At 30.8% G+C, this 14,942-nt stretch overlaps 1 protein-coding gene across 6 annotated transcripts in view; it reads left to right on the plus strand.

Moving 5' to 3' along the window:
• The window catches only part of LOC123709261 (fibroblast growth factor 22), a 129,154-nt gene that overhangs the window by 93,378 nt on the left and 20,834 nt on the right, over window positions 1–14,942 (plus strand). For all 6 annotated transcript variants that reach the window (XM_045660433.1, XM_045660434.1, XM_045660429.1 and 3 more), the window contains one exon: window positions 14,136–14,239. In XM_045660433.1, coding sequence (XP_045516389.1) covers window positions 14,136–14,239 — 104 coding nt within the window. The remainder of the gene's footprint in view (window positions 1–14,135; window positions 14,240–14,942) is intronic.

The following is a 14,942-nucleotide window of genomic DNA, read 5'->3' on the forward strand; positions in this document are numbered from 1 at the left end:
AAAAAATACGATCTTATTCCATATATAAAAAAATAATTTTCGTTCAATACATTCAATTGTCTTAGTAATACAATACATTAAAAAAATTGAGTCGGTATTTTTTTATGAATTTACTATGCAACATATTATCGATTATAAAAATTAAAATAAAAAGCTATTTTGGTAAATTAAAGTGACAGAGGTCTTTAAATTAAAGTACCTAATGCATTAAGGAAATTCTCTTAATTATGCTCACAATTACTCTTATGTTAAAATAATTTCATTAACAAGGGAAAATAATTGTGAATTTTAAGAGAATACCAAATCCATGTGTTGCCATTTATCGTTCTTGTTTTACAGGTTTGAAATAAATCAATAAAGTTTCTTTACACCATAGATAGATGCAAGACTAAATAACCAATAATTATCAATAAATACCTCAGTGAAAGGTATGAAAAATAATTTTCAATCACCTTATCTCCGTACACACCATTAATCGTGATATTCAATTTTCTAGAGCGCGTTAAACGTATTAATATTCAAACGACTTTCTATCTTAAAGGGCGAAGTAAATCTTCGGATAAGTGATATGCTAAACGAACACACTCCGTTACTTGATATGATTGGATATATTGGTAAAATAATAGATAACAGGGGTAAAACCGTAGAATAAAGTAATGAAGCAGATACCAAAAATAATATTTAAAATATTAATATTGGAAACAACTGACAATTATATCAACAAAGAATTTGACCTCCAAAAAAATGAATACCTCAAAACACGTATTCTTGGTTATGAAAGTATTTTTTTAACTTGAAAGATTTATTATTCTATTATTCAAGTTTTAACATTTGGTCAGGAATATCTAAAGTCCATTCCTTTACATTTCATGTTCAAAGTTTTATCTGACCAGCTAAAAGCATGGGATAAGTTAGTTGTGCTAAACGCTTACCAGTTAATATATCGAAATTGAGCGCAGGCTATTCTCAATTATGGCAACAATAACAATCGATACCGCCTCGTTTCGATCGGAAAATAATTACCTACTTACGACACTAGGGATGTTCTTAAATCGATAGTTTAAACAAATCTACTTTGCTTTTAATAAATAAGTTAACGTTCATAACATGATTATATGACTTAGAATTCTAAGGGTGATAATATGGGTATTTAAAAATACCTAAGGATCTACAATTTCAAATTCTTTAGAGGGCTAATAAAATTGGTGGGTCTGTAACTTGTTTTATATTTATTTAACTGAAAAGTCATAGAAATGCAGTTTTCGCTCAATTTGTTATGATGAATAATCTGCTTTTGTAAAAAAATTTTTTTTAATTCACTACTTATTTAAAGACGCTAAGATATGTGGATATTTGGGAGGTTCGATAAGGTTGGACTTGCCATACAATTATTATTAATAGTTTACAAGTCCAGGGCTTCAAAAGTCGATATTATTGAGTCACCTGAAGTAGTTTCGTTCATTGACACTCAACCTTCACGATGACAAATAGACTGGAGAAGGATTGGTTGGTAGTCCATCCAGGAATACACATTTCCACCTTTAAGAATATAAACTTCTTTTTTAACCATAGACAGATATACATATATGTCATTTAAGATTTCATTAGGAATAGATGTGAAATAAATCAAATATTAGACTAGACTTACAGACATTATAATAAGAAGGGAACAACATTTCAATACATTGAATCGAAAGCGAATGACGTTTAATTCAAATATCACTGAGTTGATCCTTCAAAACATCGACAGATTCGACAGATTTATCGATAAGCATCCGCCATCCCTATTTGTTTACTTAGCATTTCCCATACATTTTCAACTGATTTCTAGTTAGTACCCGACAGCTTGCGAACAGTTATATTCTTAGAACCTTAATAATGTTAGGGCTTAGAATATTTAATGTGACTAATATAGAGAAAGTATATTGTTACATGTATACGTCTTATAGATAAACATAGAAAGGACTTTTCCGTAAATTTATTGATAAAGTTCAATATAACTTTATTTGTCTTTGGATTTCTCAAGCGATGTATGTTAGTGGAAAGTGCTAAAAGACTGCAGTTGATGTCTTTTTATAAGACACAAGGCATGTATCGACTTCACACGGCTGAATATTTTTATATTAGTACATAAAGCCTGTGTTACTAAGAATAATGCAGTGTTCTGATGCCGAAGGAAAAGAGAAAATCAACAAATAATTTCTTATTCAATAATACAAAAAACCCTTTCACCGACCCGCTGTAAAATTTTTGGCACTCAGTGGGATCTGTCCTCGGAGTTTATTCAGGACTAGAACGGATATCTTAAGTAGGAATGTTGACCATATATCCCTTTGGTTAGTATTAGGTGGAATTCCGTATCATTGTAAGTTACAACATTGTTAGAATTATAACGATGACACTTGAACTATTCATGACATCGTCACGCTAGAAGCCTTAGGGTTGCCCTCTATTTCAATTGTTTTTTTAATATATTAAAATACGTCGTTGGCCATAAATTATATTAATATTACATATTAGATCAGGCAATCCATCACACCATTCGTCCCTCCTTTGTAACGTACGTGTTCCCTTTAGTTTTTTTTTTAAATTTATGAATCGATGTATTTTTTCCTTGGTATTTATTATGTTTGCCTATAAGTGCTTGTCACAAATTAATTTTCCTATGTACCAATGTATGAGTGTGCCGAGCGTCGCGTTGGCAGGCTTTGTAAATAAATATATACATTTTATTTATGATTTATTACATTAAATTCACCCTCAAAATTAAATCTTTACCTTAATATAGTATTCATGCGGAATATGTCACAAGATTTTCAAATTTTTAAATCCTAGTTAGTACGTTTCAATTTTATTTGACTTTGACCACACTTTAAAAGTGCAAGCCATAGATTAAAGTTCAAAGGGAATCTTGTACTTTCTTCATGAAGAAAATTCACTTAATAATTAATAAATATTTTTAGTGCACATAGTCTGTCTATTCGCTTTAAAATACAACAGCCCTACAAAAATATGTATCCCGGTGACGTTAACAGTACAAAATAATATCCTTAAAATATCTGATATGCGGCGCGACAAAGTGAGGCGCGGCTCAATAAATAACATTAAAATTATGCACCTATCCCGACTGAGATCTTAATTTATTTGATGCGGGAACGGGACAGAATAACTGATAATGACTTGTGATAACCCTACGGCTTCGATGACGCTTCTGTATATTCTAATAGTTTTCTTCTAAACTTTGTAAAAGTAAGGGAAGAATAGTTTTGCTACTGCGACTTCGGATAGTTCTAAAAATTCCGAATAATTTTGCGGTTGCGGTTTTTAAGTAATCTAACGTATAATTTTCTGGGCATTTAGGAAATATAACTAGCTTTGTCAGGTTAAACAGCTAACTAGATAGTATTGTCTTTTGTCAACATAGCTTTTACACTTTAAGAAAACACTTTTTAAACGGATTGAAGCTATGTATTATTATTATAAACTTATAATTATTTACGTAATTTTAAATATAAATTTTTCCGACGTTAACTAGATGTTAAATACTCCTGTCCATGGATAATTACAATACCAAAAGACTATACAATATATATACTATATCATTGTATTGGTTCAGATATGCCTCACAAAACATGGAAAAGTGCCTTAAAAATGCTTAGCTACGGAACGAAAACCAACCTAAATTATTTTATTTAAATTAACTAAATCACGAATATTTGAAATTTCACATGTAATTATTAGACGCCTATGCGATGGCTTGAATGCATACAAATGGCACGAGACAGCAATAAGTAACAGTACGATATTTTTTACTGGCGTAATGTTAAACGACGTTTTGCATGACTCTGTGGGAGTCTTTTGTATAGACATTTATTAAATATATTAGTCTTTCATACTCTATGGTATTAACTCATGTATAATGTAAGAAAATTATGTAGAAGAATCTACGGTAGGATGTTATACTCCGTCGAATTTGTTTAAATAGGAAAATTAATAAAATATTGGCAACACCATAATAAACGTCGAATCTATGTATTCTTGATTTAATATCTGAAATTTTTCATACTAATAGCACCAATACATTTCTAAAATACTTATTTGAAAGTTCAACGTGATATTAAGCAACTTTGATTTTTTGGTGTTCCTTTTATATTGTGCATACTTGTCTTTGATGCACATGTATGTACATAGTGCTTTTTGTATTTTGTGTGTTCTGTTAGTATGTCTTTTAAATATAAATAAATAAAACTTTGACTTTACGTACTTTTTTACTAAACCAATAAGTAGAAATGAAAGAAATAGTATATTTCATAAAATGTCTCCTCGAAAAGTAAATCGTGTATAAGACCTGTACCTAGGTACTTAAATAGTAAATATCATAAATTTCGCTGAATCAGCATATCTCAATCTAGACCTTAACGATGATCGACGGAGTAAATTTGCAATTCATTTTGTTTATCACTATTTTATAATAACTATGACTAATGCTGTCAATAAATTAATTCAAACTAAATTGAACGAGACGGTTACCATTAGTTAAAAGGATAATAAAATTAAAAAAGCCTATATTCGGGAACAATAATAAGTATGAGATTTTGTGGAGTGAGTGAAGGCCTCCTTCCGAATACTTCCACTTGTCTATAATTCTCGCTACCTTTTTCCAGTCTTTCTCCGCTGTCTCTTATTTCTTCTATCTTCCCAGCTTTCTGGTGAGCGTCCTCTATTTTTTCTTTCCACTGAGCCATTCCAACTGAGGGTCTTTTAGACCCATCTGACATCACAAACGCGTGCAATATGATCGGCCCATTAATAAGAAAAAACTATTATTGTTTCAATTGACTTTTGAATAAATATTTTTTTTAATATATCTAATAATAATAATTAGAAATGGATAAATAGAAAGCTAAAATAAATTTAAAATTTTGATCGCTGTGTACTGCATTATTTTCACGCTGTAATGCGATACTTATTCCTTGAGCCAACACACCATTTCTGGGATAACCAGTACGTATATTACAAACGTCAACTTAAAAATAAAAGCTATATAGAGGTATATAACATTATTCTAATTACTTCATATTTCGGTGTTATTCATTATAGTCCCAAAAGTTAGACTTACAAGAAGACTTATTCTGTATTTTATTTTAGAACCTAGCAAAATACATATGTATTTTATTTGTTAATATTCTTAAACCAAGTAGCCTACAATAGAATGCTGGTTATACTACAATAGTATTTAGTAGATACGGGTTAGATCTAATTATAAGCCTATCTAAATACGGGAACAGTTACCAGAGCAATGTCTCATTAGTTAGATAATGTTAACTGGACAAGTGTTTAAGATAAAGACATTTAGACTTTCTAAAGATTACGTTACATGGAATATTTAACGTTTTCATTAATACATTATGGGAAATAGTAGTAATTACTAATTATATATTTTGTCTTAACATTTAAATACAGCGAGAGGCCGACACATGGCTGATATTTACAACAACATCTTTGGTTGTTAGTAAACAGTAAAATAATAGTTCAAATGTCTTCCTAACATACAGTAGGCAAAGGACTACAAAAACAGGGACGAAATGAATAAATAAAAGCTATACTAAATTTAAAAATATATAAATATTGTCGACACGGCTATAAGAACTATTCAGTGAATTGAAAATAAAGAGGTGTGAATTAAAGTAGAAACAAAGTCATCTTGCATTATCAATCACAGTTGGTAAGGGTCCGGTGGATCCAATTAATATAATTTGACAATCGTGACAGTCAGTTGACAGACGACAATTTAATTTGACAGCTGGCCCCCCATGGCGGGAAAGTTGACACTTGACTGTTGATGCTTCCTAATTGTTTAATTAAACGGTTCTCTTTTAAGCCGTCTTAAGAATACTTAGAAAACTTTTTGCCTGCCTCATGAAATTTAATACATTTTTTTTTCTTTTCTCACAGTGGTTGACTGGAAGAGATCGAAAGCTAGAAAGCGATAAGGCCGCCAGTTGCCCTCTTTTTCATTTAATTATGTTCAATTTTTATATTTTAATGTAACGAAGTGTTAATAAATAAATAAATAAAATAAAAAAATATATAAAACTGTTTCAACGCAACGCCGTGGTGCGTTGTTAAAGACCATATGGTCTTCGTAGGTTCTTCGGTTTTCAGTAACAGTAGTTTACACACGTTCTACTTCCTAGAATTGTTCATATTCTTACTACTTTCTGTAGTCACATCAATAGTATATTGTCACTGGCCTCTTGAATTAGAAAGCTGAACAAGTTGTGAAGATAATTTATATTAATATATAATAATATATAAGATTTCTACATTTATTTTCGTATTTTTTTACTGTAAATTTGCATTATTCTTAATCGGAAGCGTGGAATATTTTATTAACATCTTTATATCGTGATAAAGGAAAAACATTTATGTTACAAGTGTCCATAAAGCGCTCTCGATGAAGATAATAATTTTTCTCACAGAATTAATAATGTAATTACAAAGCGTCATGATAGTATGCGAAGACCGTTAATGGAATCATTGACAACAATTTAGTAGCTGATTCTAGATTAAAGGCCCGGAATTTTTTAACTGCGGGGCCCCACGTGCTAAGTATAAATGAAACTAATAGACTTCTTTCTGTTGAATACATTTGCGAATAACAAACTATTAACATTTTAACTTTAGTATATGTGATTGGGGACAATGCTATGCGTCTCTTGTCAAATAAAGTCAAAGATTAAAGATATTTAAGAAACAGATTATTTGTTATCTATATTTTTCACTTGCCAAGGTTTTAAATATCTAATTGTTTTAAATAGGTCATACATTTTCATAGCAAGATGCGATCCAGGGCCCCTGATGTTATAATTCCAACTCTATGTCCGTTGATTAAGTGAGGTGCGCGGCTCTATAAATGGTATGAGCATAAATAAAAAACTAATTTTACTACCATACGAGATATCTTGAATGAAATAGCTCTATAATCAAAAGGTGACTGCACTATAGTAGCGGCGAATAATTAATCGCTTATAACATAGTTTGTTAATATGTTAAACAATTTTGAAAATATTGTTATGGTTTTTATGTAATTAACACTGATTTCTTTTGGAATTTAGTGTGTATGACATTATAAACGAAACATTATTGACGTCACACGCTGATTGTCAAGGCAGGGGGCCAGTGGAAATAGATACAGAGGATGAGAAAAGTAGGAGTTGTAAGTGACAACTTCAATGTGATCTTGACCGTACCATCAAAAATATAAAAGGTAACAAACGGTCAGGAGGCTCATCTGATGTTAAGTGATGCCGCCCATAGACATAAGCATTGCCTGAGGGCTCTCATGTGCGTTATCAGCTTTTTAACGATACACATAAGCAATACATATAACATACATATAACACAAAAAATATAAATAAATTATCTGAATGGTTCAAGTTCTTAAGTATTATATAATCAAAAAACACATACTAATATGATATATAATAAATATTTTATAAATAAAAAATAAAAGTGTTTTTCTATTAAAATATTTGTAAAAAAAATCAAATATTCGCGTGTAATTTAAAATCAAAGAATATATTATAATTGTTTAAATATTAAATGCTACCAAAAATGTCCATATCTCTAATCCTTGACCGTCATGTCAAGCTGTGACCCACGAGTCGTATTAAACCAATAATTCGGTCATTGATACACGGAATAATTATTTTTTGCATATATTATAACACATTTGGGCACATTACATTGATAAATAACAAGGCTGGGAAGTCTTGTCGATTTTTAATTGAATCAATAATTTAGCGTTTACAACTAAGCTGAAAAAAATTATTGCATAAAAACAAATGTCTTTTTTCTAAAAGATTTTTTAATTATAAACTCGTCTTGGGTAAAAATTAATCTATTACCCAGTTAGCTATATAATTAAAGTGATACAGACGCTTAAAAATGTCCGCCTCCAAAGCTGGCTTATTTCTATATATTTTTGTGAAAGTTATTTGTTTTCCCGTTTGTGACGCTCTCACAACTAAACTATGAAATTGATTTGAATGCTATTTAAAAAGGCATTTTAAGCTTATTTAAATTCTAAAGCTTGACCATGGCAAAGACATTTGTCACGACCTATATATTAAGGCTATATTACAATAACAAATCAAAATATTTAAAAAAGATTTTATATCGAACATTAAACACTAACAGAAAAGACTTATTGTTAACCAGACAAACACAATATGCTTAATACTTAATAAATGACTGACTCTACTGAGTTAACATCAGACTATCCTCTTCCTGCCTGTTCCCCCCCCCCCTGTTATATATTAATTCTTATCATAAAACATACATACCTAGATATATTACATTAATATTGCCTAACAAACTTATAGGCAAAATAGGCATGTGAGGTGTAAGAAATGTTTATTCGCTGTTATTTCTTAATGTTAATGCTCTACGACTAGACAAAATAGTCGTAAAACCAATGACGGTCCATTGGTATAAGTTGTGATGAAATTTTCCCAAGAAATTGCGATTTGTAATCCGTCATGACTAGATCCGCAGTCTTGAATTCTAAGAAACGTTAATTAGATTTTTTTCGATAAAGTACCTGTTAAGGTTAGCGACAGGAAACTATTAAAAAACTGTATTTTATAAAGTTTTTTAGCAAGAAATTTAAATAACTATTAGTTTCTGTAAATAACTTTTACAAAGAATATTAATATTAACATTGGCTCATCACTTAAATAATATCATTCAAAAAAGCAATCGTTCATACGATGATTTGAATCAAGAACACAGATTAAAATATATCGTAAACATCTTTAACAAAGTAGTGCCTTACCTACTAAATATATCCTAGAAGTTTTGGAAAAGCTGAGCTATGAGTTCACCAAACATCACACAGATCACAATAATAAAATTGTTTGATTTTTGTGAATCATGACTATATTCTATCTGCTAATAAAAAACTAAAGTGATACTAATCCAAAGCGCGCAATAAAATCAAACTGTTGACTATAAAACTTATACGACTGAATGCCGGCCTGAAAATAGTGCTAGTCGTAAGCCGTAACTTTGATAGTAGAATTATTATCTGCTATTAAAACAAATAGTTCTAAATCCGTTAGGAATTTAAATGCAAACTATTTTTACTTAGTATTTTGTCTTTCATGTATTAATAATAAAAATAATAAAGCAGTTTATTTGCTAAGATTACAATTGTACATTTAGATTGCTAAGGGTACAATTAGATCGATTAATTATAAAAATCCGCAGAACCAGCCATATGCATGCAAATGTCATATTATTTTTTATAATATCATAATAATAAGTTAAGTTATTTAGAATTGGTGTCAAACTTATGGTCTAAATGCTCGCCCATACTGTAAACGAACCTTGCCTATAACAATTTCATCACCTTCCCCTTGAAATAATTACACGGCAGTGATCTATAACTTCTGGGTGGAAGGTGATTGATAAGGTAAGGTAAATTCGCTAAGGCCCCTCAGCCAAATATGTAGGATACATAAAAGAAGCATTAATTTTAATATTAACGCTCATGAGCGTCTTAATATGGTTACTGAATGAACTGACAAGAAGATCTCGATAACTTGAGAACTTTGCCAATTTAAGAAAAAGTTAATAAGAAAATAAAGTACAAAATATACAATGAAAATAACCTATACCAAAATATGTTGTTAACTTAAACCTTAACCTTAAAACTTAAATTACTGAAATAATTATGAGATAACTTTTTAACATAATACATATGTATTTTTGAATGCACTCAATGCGTTTGGTTGACAAAATATGCGATTCAAAGAGCAAAGGGTCAGTTTAGTTCAAAACTAGATAAAACAATAGACAAATGCCCTATTGTCGATATTTTATTGAACACGAATAATTTAAATTAAGAAACAAAACTTCGCCCAAACATTTTCCTGTTTTAAAAAGCGATTTATAAAAGTTAATATTTCCTAAATCGATGTATAAACTGGAATATGTGTGTACTAAAAAATTTGAAGGCATTTCCAAGAAAATACAAGACAGAACGATTGCGTTACGACTCATCCTGTCGCGCGTTTGTAATTGAATTACCAATCACAATCAAACGAAAGGTTCTATCGAATCAATTTTTATCGAACTAAACAATCCGAAGGAGGTGATCAATTCGATGTGGATATTTTTTAATTTTTACATTCCTATTCTTAAAAATTATATAAATTAAGTAAAATATTTATAACAAAGTTCATTGATCTACGTGCCTGAGGTACTCAATTAAATGCAATATTAATTACTTTGATAACAAGACGACTAATTGTTTCACACAAGTTTAATTATTCTAGGAATATACGTGTGATATTGACTCATTGCTATTATTAATCATTTGTTTCTCATCTCCGTTGGAATGAAAGTATGATTATGTTTCTCCAATATACTCGTAGGTGTTGCTATGTTAACTTCTAAAAATGATCGCTATTTCGGTTTTAATTTCTGTAAGAAAATGGGCTTACTAAGAAAATACCTGTGCAAGACTAATATGACCTAACGAAATAAATTTAATGTATTTTATATTTGTAACATATACAAACTGCTTGAATTGGGCAGTGAAGGATTTATTTTAACCTTCTGATTTTATATATTTAACTTAATAATGAATGACTGTGAGTACGGTTATAATTATTATGTGTACATAAATATGAATGGTATTCTTCATTTCAGGGATTCCTAAGTACAGCTAGAAACTCTGAACATAAATATATCGAGTTACTTCCGTATCATAACGTGACCGCTTAGTCACTTACTTTATCGATTATTCGTAGGAACGTCACTAGTATGGTACGTGCGCCCGCGCACGTAGTCTTGTGACGTTACACACGAAACCGCGCGAAAATGCTAACAAGGCCGAACGTCGACCTCTGTGTCACGTGGATCCTTCAGCTGAATTTATATCGCAAAATCTAGCTCATTAAACTATTTTTGCTACCATTTCATTATTTCGCTATGAACTCGACGTTTGGAACATCAATAAAAGTTGAACGGCATTCTTACGTTATATAATGCGTTTAAATGTCAAAGATTTGTTTGAATTAAATATTGTACACACGCTGCCATCTTTTGGTAAACTTTGATATCGAACGAACGTTTTAATGGCGACAAGAGCAAGCTTTAAAAGAAATTGTTAATAAGCCGAGGCAAACTTTATGCACAAAAACGTATAGTAATATACATTATTATTGTCATCTTTTCTTGAAATGCAAGAAAAACAACATAACGTGATAATATTAATCAACGATAAATATTATTGTAGTGTATTTTTAAATTATCTATTCATAGCAAACTATTTCGATACAAAGCATGAATGAATGCAACAATGTATCAAATAATTGTGTCAGTGTATGTATGTCACGGCGGATTTCCACCAATTGTCTACAAGTGTCAAGTGTCGGCTGAACAATATTCACGCGTCCGGCGTGAAGGAAAAATCCTTTAACAATGGGCTACGGCCTACGACCAAATACCTACGACTAAATTCCTTTTAATTGTAACATTGTCTACATAAAAAGTTTTAGATTGCTTCTGATTTCCATTAGAATCTTCTCCTATTGTATTCTGTTCTGTACTGTAGTATGAATTATATTTGATTAAGTACATTTAATTGTATAATATAGTAATGTATATATATTTTCAACCGTTGAATAAAAATAATAATCGCGCTACAACCTTTTTAGGTCTGGGCCTTAGATTTCTGTATCTGTTTCATGATAATTTGTCAATCTAATAGGCAAGTAGGATTAGCACAGAAGTGCCTGACGCACGCTCTCGACTTTTTGGGTCTCTAAGGCAAGCTGGTTTTCTCACGATAATTTCCTTCACTGTTCGAGCGAATGCTAAATGAGCACATTGAAAGAAAGTCCATTGGTGCAAAGCAGGAGGCGCACAGCCAATAGGCCAACACTGCTCAGTACGAAGTTTAGGATTTGAAATAATCATAAACAAAAACTATTTTATTAATATAGATCTAAGGTCTAATGAGCCGTACCTCAAGCAAAGCGCTCGCGATTTAACTGTCATTGTAGTGTTCAATGCTAAGGTCCATAGAGCGTGTGTTAAGTCCGTTAGTCTGACTCAGATAAACCTCTTATTTTATGAATTATTTTACTTATACAACAAGGTTGAAGATACTTAATGTGTACGTGTAAATGGGCAACATCACCATATCACCCAAAACTGGACTAATTATGACAGCTACCAACTTTCACCATAATTATTATTTATATATCATATTCTATATCTTTAATGACATTAATCAGTGGCTTCATACATTTTAATAGTCATACAATTTTATATTTAATAGTGATGACAACATACCACAGTTTCGTTTTGTCTAACTCTTCTGAGCTTAAATTATTTAGGATTAAGATTATCAAATATAACTTAATCAGTTTTATCAATTTTTTACTGCTATAATTTAAAACTACGATTATCCCTTTAAAATCTTCCACGATATACTAATTATACCCATATTCTAATCAAATGTCTACATTTCATGGCTACATAGTAATTTTATACATGCAATGTCAGAATATCGATTTTCTAGTATCTAATACAGACATTAGTCTACATTAGAATCTCCGACTTTGCGTGTCAGAGCTCAAGCAAATTATAGGAAAAAACAATATTCACGCATCAAATTGACATTGATTGCGTTAATTAGTTAAATAGCAAGAATTAGCCGACACGTCCGTCCCCGTGTGTGGTCGTCGCGTGACTGAGCCAATTACACGCATCACTAACGCCATCTATTTTTACTTTATCTAGGCGATCCTAGGTTTTTATTGCTTTTTATTATATAACGTTGCATCTTATTATCGCATTCCGGGTTGATGATGCGAATAATTTCGATGTTTTGCACACATTTACGTTTAAACGGCTATTTTAAACTCCTAGCGAATTTACTATTATAAATTGCGATTGGCACACATATTAAGTACTGCTTACTAATACTACGTTCAAATAAAGTAATATATTTCGTGCCTTTAAGACGTAAGTACTCCTTAGTCCAGATCTGTGTGACTTAAATTTAGCATCTTTAGCTCCAAATTGTTACAGTAAGAGCTATAATATCAATAACTTGCCATTATACCCTATAAAATATGCCTACGCCTACCTATCACATCACAGAGCCGTGATCGCTGCGGGCACCGCTTACCGATATGCCATCAATTTCAACCTAAGTACGCGTAAGAATCAAACTATTGCTAAGCATTTACTGCTTATAGGCTACGCTTTTAGTCCTACAATAGTTATCTTTTGGTTAATTTACTTGCGGGTATTGCGGAGGACTTGGTTCATTACAATAAATACGAATGTGGACCAATAACAGCCCAGGTTTTAGGAATTCATAATGAATTAATTACTAATTAAGAAGCAATTTACCACAGAATATATTTATCTTCGATTGGTCATACGTTAAAATACGGAAAAATTACTTATAGCGTAGCTTAATTTGTAATTTAAAGCCTCATAATGATAAAAATACATACGCTTGTGAAAATTAGATAATTTACTCGTATAAATAATAGGTGTAGGTAGTCTTTTAATATTGTAAGGTCCAGGCATAAATTATACCAATAACACTATCTTAGTGTGAGTTAGTCTAAGGCTTCTCGGTAAAATGTCAATAAAACCTTATTCGGTATAACGAGCCCTACAGTCTACTAATAACTTGTGTTACGCGTTACTGTCGCATTGTGAATAGCGCCATCTAGGGTATGGAATGTAAATTGAAGTTTGAATTGTCGAAAGTATTTAATGGATTTAACTTTTGATTGATTGATTTAATTTACATACAAATCAGTTTTGGATTGGAAACAAAATTATAAAAAAATATATACATATTATAAAAATTAATTTAAACTGAAAAAACAACATCAGCAAACATCAACACTCAACAGAAATATTTTAAAGTAAATTTTATATTTTAGCCAGGTCTACAGAAAAACCTCCAAGAGTTTAAAAAACTATTATTTTTTCCTTCGATATCAAATGATAATTTTGTTGTTATCTTGCATTGTAATACCGATGATGATGCAATAGTATCACAATGTTACTAACATTTTATTTTATCGTTTCAGCGATACTTCAGCGTGCGACGTACAAGGTCGGCCTCCTGACGATCCAGGGGGTGTCCACCTGTCTCTACCTCTGCATGGATGCCTGCGGGTTCCACTACGCTAATGTAAGTTTAGCCAATTTGTAACAACTTTTTTTTGCTACGAACGCAATGTTTTTCTTATTCTCGGTTATTTATTTATTTATAATTTAGGAAACAAAACAGATACATCTCTAAAAGTATAAAACAAAAAAACATAAAATTAATACATTGGATATATCCACAAAAAGTTTCACTGATAAAAAATAAGATTTAAAGCAAAACAAAACAAAACATGACTGCAGAATGTTATTTAAGTAGACAATACAATACAAAATATTTAAGTAGCCAATACAATACAAAGTTTATAAATCAGGAGAACGACAATCATACTAGTAGCCATAATAAAGAAGAAATATACAAGGTTTAATACTTTAATAGTTGTTATAACCTATTCTTAAATGAAGCAGTAGAGGATTCATAATTTATAGCGCCACATACACACTGCAGCTTACAATGTTAAATAACGCCCTTGTTTTTTCCGGAACATATGCGAAGCCTATTATATATATATATATCATACCGTGAATTAAGTATATATGACCATATATTTCTAAAAACTAAACTGATAATGAAACCAATTTCATTGCAGTCTAATTGCAGTGATTTAGACAAATTAAAAATAATCAAAAACTGAGCTATCATATATCTTTCAATCAGTCTGAAACGTCGCGTCAGCAATCATCGTTTTTCATGTTTTATTGAATCCTTGGCCTAATTGTTGCAATTT

Source organism: Pieris brassicae, chromosome 5 (genome assembly GCF_905147105.1).
Source record: "Pieris brassicae chromosome 5, ilPieBrab1.1, whole genome shotgun sequence".
Classification (NCBI taxonomy): domain Eukaryota; kingdom Metazoa; phylum Arthropoda; class Insecta; order Lepidoptera; family Pieridae; genus Pieris; species Pieris brassicae.